At 35.4% G+C, this 26,648-nt stretch overlaps 1 protein-coding gene across 6 annotated transcripts in view; it reads right to left on the bottom strand.

The window, feature by feature from the left end:
- The window catches only part of MSR1 (macrophage scavenger receptor 1), a 155,936-nt gene that overhangs the window by 37,328 nt on the left and 91,960 nt on the right, over window positions 1-26,648 (bottom strand). For 5 of the 6 annotated variants that reach the window (XM_032618601.1, XM_032618598.1, XM_032618603.1 and 2 more), the window contains exons 2-5: window positions 19,865-19,971; window positions 18,281-18,394; window positions 12,044-12,456; window positions 7,567-7,753 (exon numbers count right to left, since the gene is read on the bottom strand). In XM_032618601.1, the coding sequence (XP_032474492.1) occupies window positions 7,567-7,753; window positions 12,044-12,456; window positions 18,281-18,394; window positions 19,865-19,967 (817 nt within the window). In that variant the 5' untranslated portion in view covers window positions 19,968-19,971. Of the gene's footprint in view, window positions 1-7,566; window positions 7,754-12,043; window positions 12,457-18,280; window positions 18,395-19,864; window positions 19,972-24,585; window positions 24,606-26,648 lie in introns of those variants that run through there. The other variant, XM_032618600.1, reaches the window with a different exon arrangement.

Genomic DNA, 26,648 nt, shown 5'->3' with positions numbered 1-26,648 from the left:
GATATGATACTTGAAAAATTCTAAGAAGGGGCTCCATAAATAATGATAATCTTATGAGTAAATACATTCTGTCCATTTTCTTTGCTTCTTTTGAAATCCTTGTCCCTTGCCTCTCTCCATTTTTCTGATCTGTTTCTGATTTTTCAAGGTCCAACTTGGGTTTTAGCACCTTCCTTCCCTGGTGACTTAATTTTCCAGATATCACTGCTCTTCTCAACGGCACATCATTCACTTCCCTTCATACACACCACTGGGCTGTAAGGTTTTATTGCATTTTCATTACAATAGTAACTACATATTATAGGAAATATAAAAGCCTAGAAAAAATGAGGAAAATATAATACATAATTCTATCATCTTAAGAGAATAATCACTGACATTTATTTTCTGTTTTTGTTGTATATTTTTTGTTTTTTGTTTTTAACATAATCATCATGCAAACTGCATACTACTGGGCATTAAGTAGTTGCAGTAACAACTAGCAAATTCTCCTAAGCTATAGCTTAATGTTGGAAACATATATTAAGGTGTCCACAAGAGATGTCATGGTTCTACATCAATGGGAATCTACGCATCTTCTATCCCTGCAGAATGTAGTTTCTCCCAACAAAGGGGTTTTAATTCCCACAACCGTGAACACAGCTGCAGTTCATTCATCTCTGCACAGTGACGATGGAGGGGGCAAGCAGGACAGAAAGACTCAATTTGCAGCTTGAATTTTGCTGAGCCAATTAGAGGGAAGCAAATCCACAGTACTCCAGGATGGCATTTTGAAAAGAAATTGCACACGAAAAGACTGTGATTCAGTGATTAGGGCTCTAAAGCAAGACAGACATTCCAGGAAAAACTAGAAGGTGTGAGACAAGAAACAAGGGACACAGATTAGCTCTGGGCTCTCAGCCTCTGAGATCAAGAGTTTTCACCATTTCTTTAATAAGTAAGAAATGGAACTCACTATCTTTTCAATTATTTTGCATGTAACTATGTATAGTAACTGTACACAGCTCAAATGCTGGAGCATTAACTCAATCATAACAAATACATCTATGCTATTTTATAAAATTCGGAGTTAAAGATCCCTCTTTGTCTATTTCTATATAAAAATGCTGATACCAGGTACTTGAATCCCAGAGTAAGAAAACGAGGTAAAGTCTTTCCTTCAAGAGTTCTAACTGAGTGTGTTGGATGTTACGTTTTTATTGTTATCTTAGTCTTCATGTAACATTAATCTCACCCATTACATTCTGTTTAAATTCTATAATTTGTTATGTGTCTTCTACTGCCTAGAACAAAATGTGGAAAGTATCTCAATGGTTTAAGTGTCTTTTCGATATTTTGGAGGGATGGAAGTACACAGATCATATACTACTTTCTCTTAGCTTCTTATGTAGAACTTTCGAGAACATTATCAACATAATGCTCTCATCTACCTTCCAAAACTGGTCTCTCCAATCCTGCTGTTGCTCACATCCTTATCATACTGCAGTTGGACTAATCTAGAGGGTTTTTTATTAAAATCTGGTGTGAATATATTTTGTCTATTCCACCCTCATTCATTCATTTATTTCAGCTTAAAAACAAATGTCTGCATCAACTGTAAAGAAATGTAGCCATTTATTCTGCCACGTTATGGAAAAAAAGAATGAAGAACTTTAAGTCTGAGACTTCGAGTCTATTGTAGTCACCTTCTTGGTTCTGAGTTACTATTTAACCTTTCAAAATTCTGTCCCATAATCACATCAACAACCACCTCTGTGCATCAATAATGGACACAATGCTTCCTGGCAGCTCTCTTGCTAACATATGTCAAAGGACACTAGATTAATATTGTTCGAAACATCTGATCTGCCCTAGATCAAGAAGCCATAAGAATTCCACTATTTTTCATCATCTTTAGTACCATCTAACTGCAAAGTTAGAGGGATAATTCATAAATGCTATAGCACTAATTTGCCATGAACAATTCCCTCTATAAAACACACCACCAAATCCACTATTAGCAGTCTCCCTATGATTTTTTTTTTAAGGAAAACTAAGATATCTACTTAGCCACAGAGATGTACTGATTTAAAATACTCAGTAATTAAAAAATATCATAGATCAAAATTACCCAATTTACTGGGAAAGAAAACCCAGGAACATCACATCATTTAAAATCCTCAGATGATAACATAGCGCTAATAATATCTGCTAAAATTTCCAGAGCTATGCTTCTCCATGTCGTGTTCATTATGATCATAAATTTCCTACTTTGTTCTCAATCTTGCCTCACATGTAGATCACCATAAAAATATGCCAAGTCTTCGAGGCTGCTGCTATTTAAACCTCTTTATTTTTTTCTTTTTTCTTCCAGTTTTCACGCTCACTGACTTAGAGATGTTTAATCTGGACGAAGCCTTAAAGCTTGCTTAGTCAAACATAATTATAGAGGTCTGAGAGAGTGAATTCCCAAGGTCTTAAAGCCAGTTGGGTAAAATCAGAACTAGAATACTTCTTTCCTGATGTTCTAGGCTATACTTTTCCAAAATCAATTGATTTCATTTTGGGCATCTGTTCTTTCATTATTCCTGGGATGAATTTTTCTTTTACATAGTGGTTAAAGACACGATTCATTTCTTAAATCCCAATAATTAATTACACAAATCTCCAAATTCAAATTCTATCAATCCCTTCTCCTTCTTCATCATGACAATTGATCAATTGATATATTTTTTTCTCTTTTTGGTGCTTTTAGTTTCTGGAAAAAAAATATGCTTAAAATTTTTCCACATAACCACTGCTTTCAGCAATGAGTCATATTTTATTTCTCTTAATTTCTCTTAACTTCCTTCCTCAAATGTTTAACAACTTTGTCTTTTTAAATCATGTTATCCCCCACTCCCCACCAAATTCTGCTTCACCATTTCAACAATGAAATTTCATTTAGTCCTTTAGACTTTAATTGCTATAATTACTTGAGAAATATACTAAAATATCTTTACCTCTTTAATCTTCATAAATATTTAGTAATTGCTAACATAAAAGAGGAGGGACACAAAGTAATGACACTGATCCTATAACCAACATTAGATAAAGCACTCATTAATTAATACAATGTCTCTCTTGGGTTATAGTTTAATAAATATTTGTTAAAAATTATGACTAGATGCTGTAGAGGATATAAAAAATAGCTGTAATTTTAATGAACTTACTGTTTCCAGTAAGAGACAACATTTCGATAGAAGACAGTATGAGATATTTTTAGATATGACAATCATATTAGGAATTATCTTGTGAAAGAATACTTAATGTTCAAAAGTAAGCAAGATATAAATGTCAGCAAGAGTATTACTATGGTGGGACCAGAGAAAGCTTCATGGAAGAGGTTGCATGTATGTCATCTATGGACATTAATTACAGATAAGGTATTTTCAGATACAAATAGAAGAGGAAAGATATTCTTTCAAGTGAAGGAAAAGCCACGAGGCAGGATGTAAAAAGTATTGGGCATGTCAGAATCACAGTAAAATCAATTGAAATATTTGGTGTCAAAAAGGGAAAAGACAGGGAATGAGGCATTCAAAAGTAGTTAAGAGAAGCACTATAGAAGAACTTGAGTGCTGCAGAGAAAAGTGTATGTGTAATAAGGGGGTGATAGAGAGTCTCTTTGCAATCTAGGGTGTCCCTCTAGGAAGGCTGCATTCTGACAAGAGTGTAGAAAGGATTGTAGTCTGAAAGACTGGGCAGGAAATGATTGCGAGACTATTTCAATAGTCTGGCAGAGTAATGATAAGAATAGTTTACACAGAATATAAAGGAGTGACAAGGGGTTAGAGAATGTGGAACATAAGAAGTAATGGTATTCTGGGAGAAAATAACAACAACAATTAAAATTTCTACCTTGTAAATCTGGAAGAATGACATTGCTATTACAAAGTGTAACTTCATAAAAGGGAAGTGCTACTTTCACTTATTCCTTTAAGGCATATACATTTGCTCACCCACCATATACCAGGCACTCTAACAGGTGCTGTGTATGGAGAGATAGACAAGAGTGGAGACAAGACCCAACCTCATGGAACTCGCATTTTATTCGAGAAGATCTGTGATAAACAAATAAGCAAATGTATATATGAAACAGTATCATGTAGTTTTAAATACTATGAGGAAGTTAAAGCACACCATGATATAGAGAGATAATAAGAATGGGGAGGGAGAAATTATCACTAAAAAGGTAACTTTGAGTGGATCTAAGGAGAACGGAAAGCTAAGAGAACATTTAAAGGGAGGGAGAGCTGTCAGTGCACATTATGACAGCAAGAAGTGAAACCAGCACTTCCTCCTTGTTAACTTATACTGTTCAATGGCACTTTCATTCTTCCAGCTCTTCCAAGCTAGACAGAGGGAAAAGTAGAAAAGAGGGCAGATAAGTAGGTGGGTGCCAGATCAGGTAGGAGTTCAGATTTTATTCCAAGTTCAATGGGAAGATATTGGAGGGTTTTAAGAGATAAAAGATCTAATCATATGTTATTATTATTATTTCAATAACACTCTTTTGCTCTCTGTAGAATGGATTAAGAGTAGAATCAGGGAGAACAATTGGGAAGCTGATGTAGTACACCAGGCTGTAATATAGTTGCTTGAATTACAGTCATAGCAGAGGAGACAGTGAGAAGGAGTTTTATCATATGGAAGAAGAGTTAACAGGACTCATATATGGATTGGATACAGGGAGTGAGAGAAAGAGAGAAATCAAAGCTTGCTTCCAAGATCTTGGAGTGAGTTACTAGTTGGACAATGACTCAATTGACAGATAAGACTAGGAAACCAACAGATTTGAGGGGTGGATGAGGGTAGGTGCTCTCAAGAACTAAGGGCTTGGTGCAGGTTCGATCCCTGGTCAGGGAACTAAGATCCCACATGCCGTGTGGCATGGCCAAAAAAAAAGAGAGAGAGAGAGAGAGAGAAACAGAACTATGGGTTTGGGTGTGGATTTGTAAAGTTGGGGATATTTAATTGAAATCCCAAGTGGAATTCGAAATCCCAACTGGAATGTCCAATTGTTAGAGTGAAAGCTGATTAATTCAATTTTTCTTTATCATTGGTTTCAATGTAATACTTAAAGAAAACATGCAGTAGAGGCTTCCCTGGTGGTGCAGTGGTTAAGAATCCAACTGCCAATGCAGGGGACAAGGGTTCAAGCCCTGGTCCGGGAAGATCCCACATGCCACACTGCAACTAAGCCCATGCGCCACAACTACTGAGCCTGCCCTCTAGAGCCTGCGAGCCACAACTACTGAGCCCGTGTGCCACAACTACTGAAGCCCGCACGCCTAGAGCCTGTGCTCCACAACAAGAGAAGCCAATGCAATGAGAAGGCCATGCACCACAAAGAAGAGTAGCCCCGCTAGCCGCAACTAGAGAAAGCCTGCACGCAGCAACAAAGACCCAACTGAAAGAAAGAAAGAAAGAAAGAAAGAGAGAGAGAGAAAGAGAAAGAAGGAAAGACAGAACGAAAGAGAAAAAAGGGAAAGAAAGAAAGAGAGAAAGAAAGAAATTTATTAAAAAAAGAATACATGCAATATATTCTATACCACTTAGCTATAAACATAATAATAAATATACCTGCAACATTACAACCCAACAAACAGCTATCTATTTAGCCGCTTTCCCATCTCGCTCATCTTCTTCCTTTTCAAAAACAATCATTAACCTGAGTTTTGTGTTTCTCATTTTCTTACATTTTAAAAACAACCATTCTCATTAAATGTGTATGTGTGAATATACATTATTTACTTTTACTAAATCATGAGCATTAGAAACAAAAATCGTACTGTAAATAGTCTCTGGGACTTATTTTTTTAATTTTTCTTTTCTTGTAAAAATTTGGATATTAAGAGTTCTCAATTATCCTAAACTAGTGTTATGTAAGATGAAAATCACATGGGTTTCTGTTTCTCTTGTTCTAATAAGAATTAACAATTGAAAGTGTAAAGTAGAGCTTAACAGACATGGTAGCTAGAATAAGAAGATCCAACATGAATTTAACTAGTGTTACAGAGGAAAGGATAGAGAGGATTGTGAAGAGGCAATATTCAAAGAGACTGAAGCTGATGATGTTCCCAAATTTATGATAGACTTAATCCACAAATATAAGTGGATTTAGGAAGAAAATGAAGTAAAACAAATGCCACATGGAAAAACTGTCAATATAAAAAACACAGACTAGTGAAGTTGTAGGTATTAAAGACAAAGATAATGGCAAGCAATGTGGTCATAATCATTTAAAAAGCAATAAGAAAGGCCATAAACCAGAAGAAAATACGAATAAAAATAATAACTGTTACCCTAAGAAATATGTATGTGGTAAAACAATTTTAAGGATCAAGGACAAAATAGAAAAAATGAAATCAAAACATCTCACCACCAATGGACTTTCACTAAACAAATCTCCAAATAATACTTCAGGAAGAAAAAAATGATCCCAGAAGAGATGTCACAGATACATTTAGGAGGAGGAAAAACTGGCAAACTCATGGGCTAATCTATATAAATACTGTCTGTATCATGTAAGAAAAACAATCTTGACTTAATTCTTGGTTTAAAAAATACATAAAATAGAAATGAGCTATACTCAAAGACAGCAGGAAACCAGGGAAGAGGGTCATCAGAGCATTTTAAGTTCCTTGTATATTTGAGGATGAAGGTGAAGATACTGATCAACTTGTGACTTTAAGATAAACTTTAAGGATGACTATCAGCAAAATAAAAATAAATATAAGGTTTCCAAAATCTTTTTGGTGCCCTTGATAGAGAGAAAAGTTTAATGAGAAAAATTTCAAATAATCCTAAAGTTGACATGGAAGGAAAGCAAAAGGAACATGGGACTGGACAGAAATGGAGCATAAAATGACAGTAGAAATAAATATGGTGAAAAGAGATGGCTAGATTGCATAGTAAATTTTAAGAACTATTCTTTACAAGAGACAAGTCTAATACAAAGGATAACAAAGGTTGAAAGTAAAATATGAAAAAAAAGTTAAAATGTAAATAATGACTAAAACCTAGTATAGAAATATATATGATATATATACTAATTTAGAAGTCAGTAAGATTCAATTCACCTTGTTTTACTCACAGGAACTAAAGAAGAAATTGACAAACTCATTGTTTTTTTGGAGAATTCAAAAGACCTATCTAATTAATAATACAATTGATCAGGTAAGAAGAAAAAATCTGTAAGTTTATAAAAACAGAATTAACAAGCTTGATTTACAGACAGGTAGAGAACTTTGTGCCTCACAGAAAACTTGTATTTGTACATATGAGAAATTCTGAACAATAATTCATTAAACCGTAAGAGCAATTTCATTTGTTTTGTGCTTTTTTTAAAATCACCATTTAAAGGATACCAAGATACTGCCATTTTAACATGTCTTGATATGATCTCAAGGCTCCTTCCTCTGGATCTTTGTGGTAAAATTTGTAGTAAACTATTTTAAAACCAGAGAATTTCCAATATCAAATTTCTGCATATATCAGTGCATTTTAGTACATCATCATCTGGAGAATGAGAGGATATTTTACCTTGAATTAAAGTGATATTTTTCAGTGTCTGAGAATGTTCCCAATCCTTCAGCCTGAGATCATTAGTGATGTTACTCAACAGTTTCACTTCTCCTTTTATTTCCTGTTCCAAATGCACTTGTTTTTCTTCCAGAGACTTAATTTCTGCTGATGTATTGTACACACGCTCCTCTAATTTACTCATCTCCTGTGAAACATAAGCAAACGTCCGCAATTTTTGTTACACACATAATTATCAAATATATAAGTTTAAGAAGCTCTACAAGTCAGGTTTTTAAAAAATGTAAAATATTACAGTAATATTATGGAATAAGAAAATAGAAATTAGAGAACAATTTTAAAATAGTAATTCTTTGGTTTTGAAGCATTCCTCTTTTAACTGAATGGCTGAATTTTCACACCCTCTGCCAGAAAAAAATTGGTTAAATATATATCTAAGGTATGCTTCTATTCCCAAATATATACATGCCAAAATGCTAAAAATAAAATTAAAAACTTGTCATATGTTTTTTAATTTATCTGAAGTGAAATTCTTTACACTGTACTTAATTACAGTTCCTTAAATTAAATAGATTTGTATATTAAACTGCTTTATAGCAATAACGAAGTTTAATGTCATAATTCTCAGTGGTAATGAACATTAAGGATAGCTTTTCAGATTCAATAAAAACTCAACTAGCATTAACAATACCCTATGTTCAGCTTTTTTATTGCCTCTGCATTGAGATTTCATTATTATTTTACGGTTTCAAATGCATATATATTTTGTGCGCATTTACATACGTGCGTGCAGATCTGGAGACTGAGCAAGACAGATTGTACTACATTCTGGATTATGCTTTTATTTTTCACTCAATAATATAAGAATATTTACCTATTAAAATACTTAGAGACTGCCTTATTTTCTATAATTTAGTGGAATTGTGTTGCATGCATTTTTCATAATTTATTTGATATCTATTGATAGAGTTTTGAGCTGCACGTAAATAATGCTGAAATGAACACCATTTTATATATATCTACATATTTATACAAGCACTTCTATAGGACAGCTTCCTGGAAGTGGATCTGATCAAAGGGACTAAATATTAAAATTTTGTTCACTACTGCCACACCACCCTCCAAATATATGGGACCATTTTTTAAATCTTTCTCAGTGTACATGAATGCTTACTTTTGCACTCAAATCCTAGGCATTCATCAATATATTTAACTTTGTAGAGTAAGAGTAAACATAATAAAACCTTGTTTAATTTGCTTTTCAAATTAAGTATCTAGTCATAAAGTTTTTGACAATGTTTTTCTTTATTGCCTTTCCTTTCAAGTCTTTTGCTTGGTTTTCCTTTGGGTGCTGGGCTTTCTCTTTCCAGTGTACCTAACCTTCTCATCTATCCTGGTAATGTTTTCTGTCTCTCTGTTCTTTTATTGCATCCTCTGTTTCCATGGTATGCTCTATACTTTTCTAAGGACTTCTACGTTTAACTGTTGATAGATTCTCATCTCCCATTTGCACAAAGCAATAAACCAGTGGTTGTTAATTAATCCAGGTATGAAGAGAAAATTTCACCTCCCTTCACTGGACTGGACAAGTTGAAGTGAGAGGATCAAGAGAGTCAAGTAAAACCTTTGGAAAGAAATGAACATGTACCAGATCTGCCTCTACAATAGCAGTGTACTCAAGCAGAGAGACATCCATTTTTACTGCTCCAATGGCTTTCCCCATCCAAAACCTTGTTCTAGATTAGAATTTCTCTACCCTCTACCGCCTCCCTCCCTATTTGGCATTTTCCGTACACTATGGTATAAAGGTGGGATAGTGAACATGGATGTTTGCAGAGTGCAGCAACATGGTAAATATGCTCGATGTCATTTAGGTGGCTGCAAATTGCTCCAGCTGTCAGGTAGTTCCTGATATCCACAGAGCAAAAGTCAGGGGACTAGCTGGTGATTTTGCTACCTAAGCCCTGGGAGCCGCCGATGTTTTTCATACCTAAAGCTGCGGCTGCCTTTTTTTCCCTCCTTTGAAAACTGCATGTGGTGCTCACATTACCCATATTTCACTTGAAATAAGTTTTATTAGGAAGAGAGAAAATGCATTTGATATATTTTTTAAAGTGCTATACAGCACCTACACACACGGTCCACAGTCTATCACCAGTGGCACTGCTAGAAACAGGCATTTATTTTTGCATTCTTACAGTCCTTTGTACGTACAATGGAGAGGATAAATCCCACATCTCTCTTTGATTTTGTGTCAGTGTTCTCTTTTCTTTCAAATTAATGCTTGGTCTGTCCTTGCTAAACATTACGCTGCTATTACTTATAAGCCTTTTCCTCAAACAGCATTTACTGATTGAGGCATTCATTTAATTTACTTATTCCTGCATTGGGCTAAAGATTCAAAGATGAATACAGTTGTTTTAAGCGACGAGAATGAGATTCCAAATATTGTTTTCAGTGAGTAAGCACACACACTAGCACTGACCTAGATTCCAAATCTCCACAGATGACTACTGTCTTAGAAAAAAAGAAAGCTTTGAAAAAATAATTAACTTTGGAAGTTCCTCCTTTCCCTTGTACCTCCACATGTAATACTGTGACCCCTTCCAAAATGTAAGTGCAATCTGTCCGAATAGCTCACTGATCACCAGAGTTTGGTTATTTCTATTAAGTATCACTTCAAACAGGTTCAGGACTTCTACTGCCTTCCAAATGGTTTCCACTTTGGTTTCAATTCCTCATTTACATGGGTTCACAGATATTCTATAATCTCTAATGAGTTGGGGATATTACTAATATCAAATATATTATTTTTTCATCGTGTCCATCTTCGTTTTCTCCACACCCTGTCTCACTGTTCCTCTGATCCTGTTTCCACACAAAGTAATATTTCTTCTCCCTTCCTCTTTCCTTCCAATTTAATCAGTTTCTACTCCCATAGCTGACATTTTACTTTCCTCTGTTCCTCAGCCCCGGGGACAGTTTCTTCTTTGAGAATTTTCTCTAACTCCTCCATAGCTTGAGTCCTTGATATTCCAATAGCATCTGATATGCTTGGGTACTTATTAACCGTGTGGGAAACACTAACAGTCAGATTTTGGAAGATGTGACAAGGATCAGAGAGAGAATATCAAGGTTGGTGTTAGGATGAGGTTCACCAACAGTCTCCATATTTAAATAGCAATGTCACTGTCTTCTCAGTGATTGCATCTTACAAAAACTAAACATGTAGGGTGTTCTTTCTTAACCTGTTTAGTCTATTCTCTAGTCAATAATTTAGCTGGTTGCCACCTGATGTTACAACTTCAGAGGCTTCCCTTTGCTCTCTATAAGGGACATCCATTTTTAACAATCACTATGGCATAACACTGTATCTATACAGAAAACAACCTCATTAATTAAGAAGTGGTCTATTCAAGTAAAACCTTCTACAAAGATGCCAGCCTTGCTGAGCTAATGGTGGAAAATTTATAGATTTTAGTACTGAAGATTGTAGTAGTATGAAGATTATTTTTTTACATGAGTAATGAAGTTTTATCCATATGCTTATTTTTTCATGGAATGGAACAATTATAATTACCCAACAACAAAAAATAATTCAATATTGAACTAAACAACTTGCTTCTTAATTTCTTTCTCATCAAAACAAAGTGACCCAGAGGGTTGGCCACAGAATAGTTTAGAGCAAAGGTAAGAAAATTATGATTCATGGGTCAAAGTCTTTTTCTGAAAAGAAAGATTTCTTGGATCACATTTTCACTCATCTGTCCATGTGCTGTCTACGACTGCTTTTGTGCTACAGTGGCAGAGTTAAGAAGTTGCAAAAGAGACCATGTGGCCCCCAAAGCCTAAGGGTTGTACCTGGGCCTTTGAAAAGAAACTTTTGCTAGCAACTGGTCTGGAAGATGCTTTGCTCTCTTGTGTATTTGATCCTGTGATGGTAATAAGATGTTGTACACATTATTCAAACTTTAATTCTTTAATTATAGTTACCTTTACACATAAAAACTTATGGATGCTTCTTGGGAGTGACAAACTATTTTAAAATTTAGATTTTGTACTTCGCCCATGTAAATAAGGTTTTCATTCCTTTGATGATGAAGAAAGTTTGGGTTTTGTATAAAATTTGCAAATGCAGAGTATCTATCTTTCCAAATTGGCTAAGATAATCTAACAACTATAATTGGTTTCAAGAGTCTCAAGAGGCATTCTAACAGTATTTATAAAATTAAAATACACTAAGAGAGTCTATATTCAATGAAAAACAAACAAACAAATTTCCCCTTTTGCTGGGAATCTGGAGAAGGCAGTGGGTAAATCCATTTGAAACTTTCTGGTAAGATTGCAAGAGGAATCAGGGTTAAGTAGAATGGTGTTGAAACAGGGTTCGTAACTTTTCTCTTCCGTGGACTACCTGAGGAGATAGGATCTAGATGGATTCAATCCCAGGTATGACCTTCCAATACAAACCTCTTACCTCTTGTTGTTTAAATGCATTCTCTTGGACTTTGGCATTCAGTGTTGCAATACTGAGCTGCAAATCAAGCAGTGTGGTGTTCAGACTTATTAATGACTTGGAGACTTCACCTATTACATTTCCATGTCCCTGGATGAAGGAAAGTAAGGAACTTAGCTGGAAAAGAACGTCATTAAACCTTTGATCGGTTGTTACACTGAAATTTTGGAAATTCTTGGCATCTATGAGATTGGCTTCATTATCTGAAAGATATTGGATTCTCTTCTCCACGTTGCTCATGTGTTCCATAACGACTTCTCGAAATCTCATTGCATCTTCACTGTCATTTCCTTTTCCTGCGAGACTTGGAGATATATCATTTGCATTAACTGAACCAACTGTGCAATTCTTCATTTCCCATTTCAGGAGTTGAGCTGCGTATTTAAGTAAAAATAAACAGAGTCACGCCCTGTAACCTTCAATGCATCCACCATTCCATTCCACAACACTTCATCCCATTCTAACGTTCTGCATGCTATCCTAAATCAGGTATGTATTTTAAATATACAAAGTATGAACCAAGGTAGGCATACTGCTGAGAGGGAAACTGTCTCCTTTTCCCACTTTACATTAGAGTTTATCCCACAGTTAAGTCACGCTTTCTGAACTGCTGCTTAGATGAATCTTCTGGGTCATGGCACACGGCTCTGAGAGTAAGAGTAAATTCTAGAGATCATGAAGTATACTGTATGCTGGTCCTCAGGTGTGCTGTTAGAGTGAAACGAGATAATGCTTAACACAGTGTCTGAAGTAAACATGTTGAGTAGGTTAGTTATTATGAAGACAAATGATAATGTGACAGAAACAATACGTGGTATCAATAAAGGTAGAAATATTAGTGTTATCCACTGTACGAACAAAGTGTTGGCTCATCTTCCTTATCCTGTCACTAAGCTAGCAGAGAGTTATCATTTTCAGTTTCCACAGAACTAATTTACTGTTGGTAGAGCAGGAAACTGGATAAAAGAAGTTTTTTTCACTTTAAAAAATATTGTTTTTATAAGACTCCTCTTTACTTATTATAAAGCATATATTTATAGCAGAAAATTTAGAAAAGACAAGGAATAAGGAAAAATAATTTACCATTAGTCTCACCGTCCTGAATTAAGTGCTAACATTTTGGTATATGCCTATCAAATTTCTGTTCCCACTATCATATTATCATCACAAAAGCCAGATTTTATATACAATCTGGAAACTAGCTTTTAATTAGTACTCTATCATAGACTTTTGCATATTATCTAATATTGTTTTACAAAAATAATTGGAATAACTACATTGTATTCTATGTGTGATTCTACCAGATTTATTTAACAAAACTCCAACCTTTACTTTGCCTCTGTTTCTACTAATATATTGAACACTTTGATGAACAATCTTATAAGTAATTATTTCTTGAATAAAAAAATTCTACTAAATGGTATTTGGAGGCATACGGAAGTGCTGATATATATTTCCAAATGGGCGTATGTTCTTTAAACAAGCTAATTATCCTTCTGAAAGGGTATAGAGAAATATGTTTATAGTTTCAAAAACTGAAAAGCATAAACATTACTTTTGCAGATAAAAATAATATATAATTATACACAATGAAGAAAATGTTAAACACCATTTTATATAATCAGTGGCGGTTAAGATTTTATTGTTTCTTTCATCTCTCTTTATATATCTATATTGTTTATACCTTTTAGCTATGTATATATCAGTCTGATCCATATTAATTTGAGTGCATAAGATTTTCCATATTTGACCATTACTGAGCAATAAAGAGTAACTTAATATTGCTTAAAAGTATATCTACATAAACAGTGATATCTGATCTGTCAGTTTTCTTAATAAAATGATATGGCAATAGTATCAGCTTTATAGGTTTTTGAGACTTAAATGAGATTACACATGAAAAACATTATATTCCACCCTGAGCTCAGGGTACCTGTTACACAAATAAGAGCTTGATATTTGCACGGGAACAAGCTGCCTGGTTCTGGAATCTAGTTACATTCCTCCATTACTAGCTGGATTACTCAGAAAATTATTTGTCTTTTCCTTGATTAGGTTTCCCCAGTGATCTAAAGGTAATAACTATCTTACAGTGGTGCTGAGGATGAATGCGATAGGGCATGTAAATCAAGTAGCACACAGATGGCACGTGTGAAAACTCTACACAAATTAAGGTGCCTTATCCTTGAAAGATCTTATCTTAGTTACAGAGTCTTCACCACCTTTACTTAAAGAAGCTGTTTGATGATGGCTGTCATTGTAGCTATGATTATATTAAGTATTAAACTACATATGCAATTAAATCCCAATTAAAAATAAAACACATTATATCATATTTTCCTAGTTACATTCTCTTTAAAATTAGCTTATTTGAATTAATAAAATATGTAACTACATTTTGATATAATCCACAACCGAGACCATATTGCATGTACATTATTTTACATTTCTAAATTTATCAATAAATTATACAAAATAGTATACTTCTTACTTGGATCTCATCACATTTATTAAATTAAGTGTAGGGAGCAAGTTTTGGATTGACAGCCTCATTCATGGAGTCATCAATTCTATGATTTATTTATTAAGCACCTACTATATATAAAGCACTGCTTGAGCGACTCTGGGAATAGAAAATGACTGGGAATGGATTTTGACTTTAACAATAAGAAATCTAAACTAACAATATTTGCAAAATTATCTCAAACTTGTCCCTTAAAAATTTTTCTTTTGTGATAATTACTGCTTTTTTAGGTAGCAGTTAATAATCTAAGTTCTGGAGGAGAGCTGCCTGGACTAGTGATTCTTGCTTTTTCCTTTATAAGCTGTGCCTTTGAGCAAATTAATTGGTTTATGCTTCCATTTCACTATCTGTATAAATGGGATACTACTAGTCAGTGTTTAAGTAATTAAATGAGCTGATATATGCAAAGTGCTTAGATCTTTTCCTGGCACATAGTACACATTTGATACTTTTCAATATTTTAATTATTATTAATATTTCAGATTCAATATCTGTATGCCCAATACTGATAACAAGGGGAATTAATGTGTAATATAAAAAAATTGGGAGGACGTTGAGTATCCCATGACAAAGGTAGTATCTGTGCTTTATTTATTTTTTATTGGAGTATAGTTGCTTTGCACTGCTGTGTCAGTTTCTGCTGTACAGCAAAGTGAATCAGCCATACGTATACATATATCCCCTCTTTTTTGGATTTCCTTCCCATTTAGGTCACCATAGAGCACTGGGTAGAGTTCCCTATGCTATACAGTAGGTTCTCATTAGTTATCTATTTTATACATAGTAGTATATATATGTCAATCCCAAAAGAGAAAAACAAATATCATATATTAATGCACATATGTGCTTTAACAGACATATTGATCTAATTACTCAACCATATAATTTTTACTTTCACTGGAAATAGTTTTTATTTCATATGGGTAAAGCAAAACTTCTTCACAGTATAGAAAGGGAAGACTTGATTTAACAAAATGTCATGTAACCAAGGATTTTTCTTTAAAACGAAGTTCAACATGAACTGACAATAAAGGCTATTTTTTGCTTATAGATTTAAAAATACAATATTGCTTATTTTCCCAAATCTTGAATGAAAACTAATTTAATCCTTACTTTCTTTAAAAAATTTAATACTGTATCAGAAATCTAGGTAAAGAATGACAGAGTTCATATTTTCAAATGTTCATTTCTTTCATTATCATCAGAGAGATGCCATTTTGTGACTTCTCTATTTTACATTTGAAAGGAGACAAATTTTATGGCTTGTGCAAAGACCTAGGGAGAGAGTTATATTTGATTTTACAGATCACATTTGCTCTTTCATGTTGGCAAAACCTTCTTCTACCAAAAATTTATATTATTTTGAGCTAAAGGATCTTCAATGTATCAGTAACAATTTATATACATTAATCTTAGATTATATCTTATTCTTCAGAGACATTATTCTATGTTCCTGTACTGTGATAGTGATCTAGTAGCTTCTTGAAGAAAAGGTAGCACATGGAGAAGATTTTATAATTAAGAAATATCTTTCAATGTATAAGACACTTTAAATAGAGTTTTCATGTATAACACTTTATTTTATCTACTGATTTACATTTGCCAAAACAGAGTAATTTCTATCATTTCAGGGATACATTTTGTCTATAGTTGAAAGTTTTGGATATCAAGTAGAGATATGTATTGCATTTTACTTTTCTTTTGGAAAATATTCTGACCTACAACTTACAGCTGTAAATGGATTGTCAGTGTTTATATTCAAGTATGATAGACACAGGGAGATCTGTTTCAAATTCTGGTGAATTTGGGTGCTAATCTGAACTTATAAGATTTGAACAGTTTTAGCTTTTTGTCAGTCGTAATAGGTACACGCTACAGCTTTAGGAAACAAAGCTACTTCAAATCAATCATTGTCAACCCTAGAAAAAATGTGTTGACTTGGTAGTATTTTCTAATAGCCCAGAGATTTTTGAACTTGGTTAGAACCCTGAAGTCTTTCCGGACTTCAGTTCGTATTCTGCCTGGGCCTAGTAGAAAGAAGCTGCACTCCCTGAGGTTGGCTCTGTAGGCCACGGTTTGTATAAAAGTGATGAAATGTACCAAATTCTAACTGGCTGATAGCTAATGATCCCTAACAATGACACATCTTTCAGTTATGCATTTCAAACTACAGATAAGCATATACATAAACAGCACACAGATAATCTCAGTTCATTAGGAAGTTAGTTGTTTAATGACAAACATATCAGGTTCTTTTACTTAGATGGCTGTGGTTGGTTTGACAGGCTGATTGGTTCCGTTTGTTGTGGTTGGCTAATGTTTTTGTTTCAAAATAGGAGTTGATTTTTACATATGCAAAATATTTTCCTGCCTAAAATTATGACAACTCTGTTTTGTTTTGGTTTTTTATTGGCCAACCATATTTTGTTCTAAAACCCCGATTGCACTGGGAGATAACAGACCACAGAAGTTAGGAGTCAGGAGCCATGGGTGGGAACTCCAACTCCATTGCTGAACAGTTTCCTTTTGTGGATGAGGGTAAGCATACATCTGCTCAAGGGTAACTGTAAGGTGTATTGAGATAATCTGTGGGAAATGTATAGCCTAGTGCCTGAACATAGTACATGCTCAGAAGCATTACAAAAATGTTACAGTTATTGTTGTTTTCATTATCATTTCTTTCTTAGTAGAATTTTTGGCTTTCTCTTGGAACATTCTTTAGGTTGTCTCTTGGTGGAGGTTTGGCCTTTATTAGGAGAATCTTCTTATTAGTCTGATTAGTACGCACATAAAAATACATCTTCCTCCCAGCCTATCTCTTGTTCGAGCATATGTCCATTTTGCCACTCACAAAGAGGAGAGCTACAAGGCATATAAATTCAAATGCCAATCAAATCCCTCAAAAATGCTCCTGAGGAAAATAATATTTACATATTTACTTGAGTTATATGCAAGCCATCCACCTCTGTAGAAATCCTCAAATTTATCCCCAATTAAAGCCAAACTCTCCAAAAAAAAAAAAAAAATGTACCTGAAAAACATCATGTAGAACCCAAGCAAAGTGTTCTATTTTTCTTTTTCTTTGAAAGGATGCTAGCAGGTTACTTTCAGAGATGTTTTAAATAATACCCTTAAGAAATATGTGGCCATATAAACTGTTTGAATATTACTGAGGGATAGGCCATTATTTTACGAGGTTTCCTCTGTTTGAAGACTCACAGGAATACTTTCTGCTCTCAATACTAGGAGTAGAAGTGTATTTCTTGAAAAACTGGCTTATTTTTATATTTTAGGCATCATTAATGTAAATGATTATGTTTATAGCCTCACACTGGCAACTAGAATACTTACCATGAAATTTATGATGCACCATTAGAAATATATAGGACTTCAGGGGGTAATATTTTTGAAGTGGTCGAATTCTTTCCATCTTACCTTTCCATATCTATATTTTTATCTCAAACTTGCATTTTCTATACTATTTAAAAACATTTTTTTTACTTAATAACTTTGCAGAATCTATTTTTTCACGAAATAACTCTGAGGAACACTTTGTGATGTGAAGTCACCCTTATGAATCTCCCATATACAAAAGACTGAATGCTTCTTTTTCCTCCTGCAATAATTAATTCACAAGATGAGTTGCTGAGTTTCAGAACTCTAGAATACTGTACCTGCCACTATTCCGATGATAGGTACAAGAACTACAAACACAAGGAGATAAAGGGCAATCAGTGCAGCTCTGAAAGACTTCATTTTCTCTTGAAGAGTTGGGCCATTTTTAGGATCTGAAAAACAAAAGCCCAACCTACTGTTAGAAAACTTACTCTTCTTACTTAAAATTTTTGAAATCCCCAATTATATTGCTAGTATCAAACCTATTGGAATAAAAAGGGAACAAAAAAATAGGTTCTTATTTATTCAGTAGAAAGCAAAAGGGACAGTCACAGAAAAAGCCAATACAGGCATCAGTATGGACATTTGATTGCCTTATCCATTAACTAATCATCCAGGACAAAGTTACTATTCTCTGCAAGTTGTACTTGTCTCATTTGGGGGCACTAGCTGGAAAACTTTAGTATTGATACCATATCAACATACGTGCAAACCTAAATTTCATTCTTCTATTTCACATGGGAATATATTCTGGGTGAAAATAAAATTCTTCATGCAACTATGTAATTATACCATTTTTTCATATTTTAAGTGAGATAAGAGAAACATTATTGTGAATAATAATTATGCAAATTGTCTCTCCTAATTCCAGCTCAATAGTTTTGTATTTGGATGCTTCTTATGATTTGAATATAATGTGAAAAAAATGAAATAAAATGACTCACATTTTGATTAAACTTTGGAATGGATCAATGAAGCCCATTCTCTGGATATTTCAGAACACAGTAATATTTTAGTATTATTTGTTTATATGGAACACCAATTCACATAATGGGATGTTAACTGTAGAAAAGATAACTCAATGTAGAGGGGAAACTTACTAGCAAAGGAAGATATTTCTCTGATTAAGTGAATACAAATTTCTTTCCTATGGCCATTGTTTTTATTGTTTAATAAAAAAGAAGGAAATTTTGTTTTCAGGTTGTAAACTCCTAAATTAAAACAAAAGTTTAGACATTGTTCAATAACGTTCTATGAGGGATTGAACAAAAAAGGAGAAAAGAATTAAGTAAAGAGAAGAAAACAATAAAGAAAAGGGGGAAAATTGAAGGAAAAAAGAGAAGGAGTGGGGCTTCCCTGGTGGCACAGTGGTTGAGAGTCCGCCTGCCAATGCAGGGGACATGGGTTCAAGCCCCGGTCTAGGAGGATCCCACATGCCGCAGAGCAACTAAGCCTGTGGGCCACAACTACTGAGCCTGCGAGCCACAACTACCAAAGCCTGCATGCCTAGAGCCCATGCTCCACAACAAGAGAAGCCACCACAATGAGAAGCCTGCGCACCACATCAAAGAGTGGTCCCTGCTCGCCGCAACTGGAGAAAGCCCATGCGCAACAAGGAAGACCCAACGCAGCCAAAAATGGATGAATAAATAAATAGATAAATAAATAAATTTTTTTAAAAGAGAAGAAGCAACCACACTATAAGCAAGATGGGATATTCCATCTGTCAGGTGACTAAATTTGAAATCCAACCTGGCAGATGGAATATACACATTTAGGGTAAGTCTCAAGACCATAATTTTACATAGTGTCACTAACTCTAAGGACAATCTCCACGAGCACCCCACTCTTATTCTACTTACTTGGAGGAAGCAAAGCGGTCATTGAGTGAGCATCAAACTTCACAGATTCTGTACAGCTATCAGTGTCCTTCTGTTGATTGGGAAAGCTCTCCCACAGTTCCATACTTCTATCAAACACGTGGAAAAATATGATAATTACACATGGAACTGCTAGGGCTCTTTGGCAAAAAGTTTCAAATTGACATTTATAATTAAAATCCAATTTTAGCAAGGGAACAAGTATAATTAGTTAGTTAAATTTACATATCTGCCCTATATAGCAACATATTATACTTACCCATAAGTTTTAATTTTAACATTAAAAGACAGATTTACATGAACCCACTCATGTATCTTTCTATGTACAAATGTGTACCTGTGATTGTAGATGTGTGTTTTTTGAGTGAGAGGTAACTTTGCTCTCTTAGCCAAAAAAACAAAACAAAAAAAAAAACAAAAAAAACCCAACTGGCAGAAAACAACCATTTAGTTGAAAAGAAAAAAAAGAATTTCCCTTAGAACAAACAGTAGCTGAAAAGTTGAAGGAAATATTTCCTGTGATCTTTTATCAGAGGTTCCAGATAGAGCAAACAGTTATGCAAAATTTGGAACAAATGTTTCCTGTGATCTTTTATCAGAGCTTCATGAGCCAAGTTTTCTTTTGCCAAGGCATCAGCTTTATTCCTTTAGAAAGATTTAACAAAGTCTAGTCACAAGATTAGGAGCCAGCATTTTTCTTTTCCTTTGTCTTCCTTTGCTTCCCTTTGCTTCCCTTCGCTTCCCTTCCCTTTCCTTTCTCTTCCCTTCCCTTCCTTTTTTTCTTTTCTTTCTCACATATTTTTCTTTCCCGGCTTCCTTCACTATATACATTGGCAGCATCTCAAATGTGTGCTTGTATCTTTTTAAGCACAATCTATTATATTTTATGACCCAGTCTATGTCTATGTCTATGTCTCTTTAAGGTGCATCAGAATCATTTGAAGGGCTTCCTTTAAAACACATTGAGGGGCCCCACCCCCAGGGTTTCTGATATTTAGGGTAGGGGTAAAGAATTTGCAATCCCAACAAGTTTTCTAGTGATGCTGTTGCTGCCCACCTGCGGACTGCATTTTAAGAACATTTGCCATGAAGAGAAATTGTATGACTTTTTCAGTTCATTTGATTGATAAATTTAGCCTAAAGCCAACATCTTCTGATCATTATTTATTTTCTCTAATGATGAGTTATGGATTTAGCACAGCTGAAGTTGTAACTGAGTGCACTGGCAGCTCCAGGACATCAAACTCATGTCTCCTCCAGAAACTGAAGGACAATCATTCATATGCAAACGTTCATCCTACTTTGGGAAGAGGTACTGACAAGTAAGGATGTGACTCAACTCCTGTCAATATATTTTTAAAAATATTACCAAGGAGATTCTTTATTTTGCAGTTTGTACCTGTATCATTCCGTAACCTGGTCTTAGTTTTTTGTAAATCCTATTGATCTGACCAAGGGGTGTGTTCTTTAAATGCTTCAGCCACTCTGGAGGAAGCAGGCAGAGGGGGAATTTATAGAACCTACATTTTCTTTTCTTAGGCAGAGGTGAAGCTAAAAAAATGATTATCTGGGAACATTCACTATTGTAGGAAACTAAATTGATTAATTCAGGTCCAGACTCTCCTGCCATTTCCCCCCTTTTAATTCACTCTATTATTTGATTTGGATGACAGTTTTTTACTTGCCATGGAAAACAAATGAACAAACAATTTTAAAAAATGAGACGACAATAAAACTTAGCTAAATGCATTTTAAAACTACAGTTCAAAGCAATTGTGGGACCTCCCTGGTGGTGCAGTGGTTAAGAATCCACCTGCCAATGCAGGGGACATGGGTTCAAGCCCTGGTCCAGGAAGATCCCACATGCCGTGGAGCAGCTAAGCCCGTGCGCTACAACTACTGAGCCTGCGCTCTAGACCCCGCAAGCCACAACTACTGAGCTGGCGCTCTAGAGCCCGTGCGCCACAACTACTGAAGCCCGCGTGCCTAGAGCCCGTGCTGTGCAACAAGAGAAGCCACCGCAATGCGAAGCCCACGCACCACAACAGAGTAGCCCCCGCTCGCCGCAACTAGAGAAAGCCCGAGTGCAGCAATGAAGACCCAAGGCAGCCAAAAAAAAAAAAAAAAAAAGCAGTTAGGACTGTGGCAAAGCTTTTAAACTTTGATCTCAGTTTATAAAGGATGGGCTCACAAAGTATATACATTTAGACACCCCTGCTATGTACCTATAAATCTTTTCCTGTCAGTCTACCAGCCCCTTCTCCACGTGTTTGACTATGGTTTTGGCTCTAATAGTTGAGATATTATGACTCCATTTTCACCTATATACAAAGGAAACATCCTTGGGACTTCCCTGGCAGCCCAGTGGTTAAGAATCTGCCTTCCAATGCAGGGGACGTGGGTTCAATCCCTGGTCGGGGAACTAAGATCCCACGTGCCGCAGGGCAACTAAGCAGGCTTCTCATTGCAGTGGCTTCTCTTATTGCGGAGCACAGGCTCCAGTAGTTGCAGCATGTGGGCTCAGTAGTTGCGGCGGGTGGGCTCTAGCTTGCGCGGGCCTCAGTAGTTGTGGCTTGCGGGCTCTCGAGCGCAGGCTCAGTAGTTGTGGTGCATGGGCTTAGTTGCTCTGCGGCATGTGGCATCTTCCTGGACCAGGGATTGAACCCGTGTCCCCTGCATTGGCAGGCGGATTCTTAACCACTGCACCACCAGGGAAGTCCTCAATTTTGTTTTTCTTTAGGCCTCTACACTTTGATCTATCTTTTATGGGCTTTAGATGATAATATACATCTTTTACATTACTGTATTTCAAACTGTGATTTCTTTGGGTAGATTTATTAAAACTGAAAAAGAAAACCCTCTAATAAATGCCTACAAGTGGATTAGACTAAATGACCATATCTGGGAATTCCCTGGCTGTCCAGTGGTTAGGACTCCACACTTCCACTCCAGAGGGCAAGGGTTCGATCCCTGGTCGTGGAACTAAGATCCCACATGCTGGGTGGTGCAGCCAACAAATAAATAAATAAATATCTGGGCTATAGAGGTATAGAGGGCTGAAAGGGAGATGAACACTAAAATCTGTTGAGTGGCATGATGAATGAAAAATATTTCCCTTTGGCTACTCCGGGTGCACCATGAGTTTTGTTTGTTTTCTGGAGCAGTGTATAACAAGGGTTAATCATGATCTGTATGAAATATCAGTATACTTTTTTCCATTAAAAAATAGATTAAGTTAATCATAGATGACGTTGTCATAAGATTGCTGGCATTTTCCGTTATTTCTTTCTTTTATTCTTAGTATCCATACTCGCTGAGAATCTCATCTATTTACATGGCAGAACCACTACCTGCGTCCTGACCAGGCCAATATATCCAGCTCAGATCTCATGTCTCAGAATCAGATTTTTTTTTTTTAATAATACAGCTAGCTACAATGGTGTACTTTCCACATCAACCTAACTTTTCTTTTTCCAGGATTTTTAATGTTGGCATGTCACCCATTTATATCATCTGTTTATTATTATAATCATTCATTTTTTTTTACTACTTTTTACTCTTTTTTGTGTAGCAAGGCATACATGACATAATCAGGTGTATGGCAATACAGAATTAATATGGCAGTGCTAGAAAAGCATGGTCATTCAAACCAGAGGCCAGGACTTTATTCTAGATCACTCTCACCCAAAGACCCGTATCTGGTAGCATAGCAACTCCTCACTTCCTCAAAGCCATTCCTTCCACTCGATCCCAATTTTTAGATTTCAGTTCATTTTTATCTACCCAGCCAGGCATCTTAGATAGTAGCTGTGGGGTAGGCAATTGAGGGGCGAATCCAAGAGGCATTAAGGAGGAGGAGGAAATTCAAAAGAATTGATGAACAAGCATCAAAATGTAGCACTTTATCAAAGACTAGGAGAAAAAAATCAAACAGTAGAAATTATTTTTCAGGGAAAAAATATGGCAGATACAAACAAACATATTTAGTAGGCTAGTAAAGAAAGAACGGCAGCACTAAAACTAAGGAAGAAACTCTGACACTACGGTAGAACAGGAAGTCAGGGTCAGGGAAAAAAGAAAAGAATGTCAAGACGTGCAGGTCACCCATAACCTGCCACACGGAATTTGAGTTGTATTACTCATATGGTAGAGGCAGAAGCAGATGCTGAGAAATCTGCTGAGTAAATGTATAAAAATGAAATGCCTTGAGTGTATACTGGAAATCTAGTCATGTTCATGCTTTTCTGTTGAGAAGAGATGCTGAAGATAGTACTGAGGTAGTACATTGAGGACAGCGTTATTTTTTCCTGCTTGTTCTTCTCATCTCCCAAACTACTGACACTGGAGTGTGCCTGGTCTCAGTTCTTATCCTCTTTTTATCTTTATTCACTCCCTCAGTGAGCTCACTGGTCTCATTGCTTTAGATACAATCTATACGGCTGATGACTCTCCATCTTCATCTCCCACCCAGGCCACTCCTTTTAACTCCAGACCTGGATATGCATCTCCCTAACAACACCACCATCTGGATTTCTAATATGGCCCAAAACTAGGGGTCTCCTTGTCACCCACTTTCTGTCGTCCTCCGCATCCAATCTACCATCAGATCTTGCTGGGCTGATTTCAAACCCTAGGCAGAAACCGACTGCTTCTCGTCACCTCCCCACCTGCCATCCTGGCTTAAGCCCCACCATCTTCCTCACCTGGACGATTTTAATAGCTCCCTATGTGGTCTCTCAGCTTCATTCAGTTCCCTCCACTTTACTTTCCACACAGCCTCTAGAATGTTCCTCTGAAAAAAGTAAGTCAGATCATATCACTCCTCTGCTCAAAACATGTGAACACTCTCCCATCTCACGTGGGTCCTGACTAAAAGCTCACTAGCTCAGACAGACCATTCTCCAGCATCAGATTTAAAATGGCAACCAACCTCTTTCACTTCCTCTTCTCCTTCCTGCCTTGATTCCCAGCCCCAAACTTACCACCGTCTAACATGAAATACATTTCCCTTGTTTATCTTGTCTATTGTCTGTCTCTTTTTGCACAAGTTAGATCCATGACTCAGGAGTTTTTATCTCTTTGGTTCAATGACTAGAGAGTTCCTGCCACTTAGCATGTGTTCATCACTAGGAGAAATTCCATAAATAAATGAAAGACAAAATATTTTGCAAGATGACTGGATTTCAGACCTGGGGTTATGCCTCAAGAAAAGTCTGCATTTCACTAATGCAGAAATATAAAAACTTCTTCTGCTAGACTTTGGGAAATAAAAGGTTTTTCTCTGAATTGTGTGTAAATAGGAAACTGAAACAAAAAATCACACCCCCAAGGTTCCCACTTTTGACTCAAAGACATTCGTGAGACTTACCAGATTCCTTCAGTTCCTTACTCCACCAGTATACATTATTTAGTAATGTTAGAGAATATACACATGTGAGGCTTTGTTATCAGCCACTGAACAATTCACATAATCTAAGTGTGCCTTTAAATGCCTTTTCCAAAGTTAAGAAGAAAAGTAACTTCACATAAAGTTATTCCTAACAAATGTCAATGCACTGATAAAGAATTATGAAATCGTTTGAGTTTGTATAATCTACTGAAATCATGTTCTCATGAGAAGTGAAACACATCTCTGCAATATCAGCTTTTCATGAAATGGGTGAAAAGTTTAGAGAAGCTACAACAGGAAAAACAATGAAAGAATTTCAGTGTTTTTCTGTTTGAAAACACACTCTTCTTTTCTCCTGTTTTTATTACAAAAACATTATAACACTATTAAAGATAAGTTGGGACAAAACTTCTATCATCCCATCACCCTAACAGAAGAAAAGCATTGAATGTATACATGTTACAAACTGATACCATAGTGTACATTATCATTTGGTCTCACGCATTTCCCTTAAAATCATATCAATAACTTTATACTTTGAACTATTTTTTCAAATTTAAAATGATGGGCTATATAATAATTCATCAAATATATGTATCTTATTTATGCAGCCATTTTCCTATAATTCTTTTTAAAAAAATGTTCCCTGTTCTTTGGAGGGCCATGTTTAACTAATATAGATGATGATGCTGTAAATATTTTTATAACTTAGTTTTCTTCTTTTGAAATGTTTCTTTAGGATAATTCACTATATGTTGAACTACCAGGTGACAGGAAGACTATCTCAAACTTCTTAGTATCTACTGTCTGACTGCTCTTTAAAAAGATCGTACACATTTACAAAGATTCCAGTCACTTATGTTTTAAACCAAATTCACCACTATTCAGTAACAATGTTTATTTTAGAATTATTTAGATTTTAGTAAGAGTTAAATGATACCTTAAGGTGGCTTTCATTTGCATTTTTTTACTTTTAGTGTAGAAAGGCTATTTCCATGTAATTTTTTACTATTTATTTTTCTTCTTGAGTTTTTGTTTATTCATATCAATTGCTCATACATTCCCCAGGGTATCTTTCTTTACACAGATATGAAAAGAACCTTTCTTTACGTAATATAATTTAATGCACATTCTTTTTTTCTAAGACTATGTCTTATTTGAATTTATCTTCAAACTCTCAGTGTTAATTTCACTGTTAAGATTTGGGGTAAATAATAACTTTGTAATCTTATTATTTAAAAACAAAAGCTCTGATTTTATGAACAGTTAAAAACCCACATGAAGTGAACATAAAATTAATATGTTTGTGAAACCAGTAGCTCTACACTTACAGAACACATCCATAAGAGGGATTAAGGTAAGGCCTGGAAGCATCCA

This window comes from Phocoena sinus, chromosome 21, assembly GCF_008692025.1.
Source record: "Phocoena sinus isolate mPhoSin1 chromosome 21, mPhoSin1.pri, whole genome shotgun sequence".
Lineage (NCBI taxonomy): Eukaryota > Metazoa > Chordata > Mammalia > Artiodactyla > Phocoenidae > Phocoena > Phocoena sinus.
Note: the sequence above shows the minus strand (reverse complement) of the source record. Positions and strands in the feature narration are given on the sequence as shown.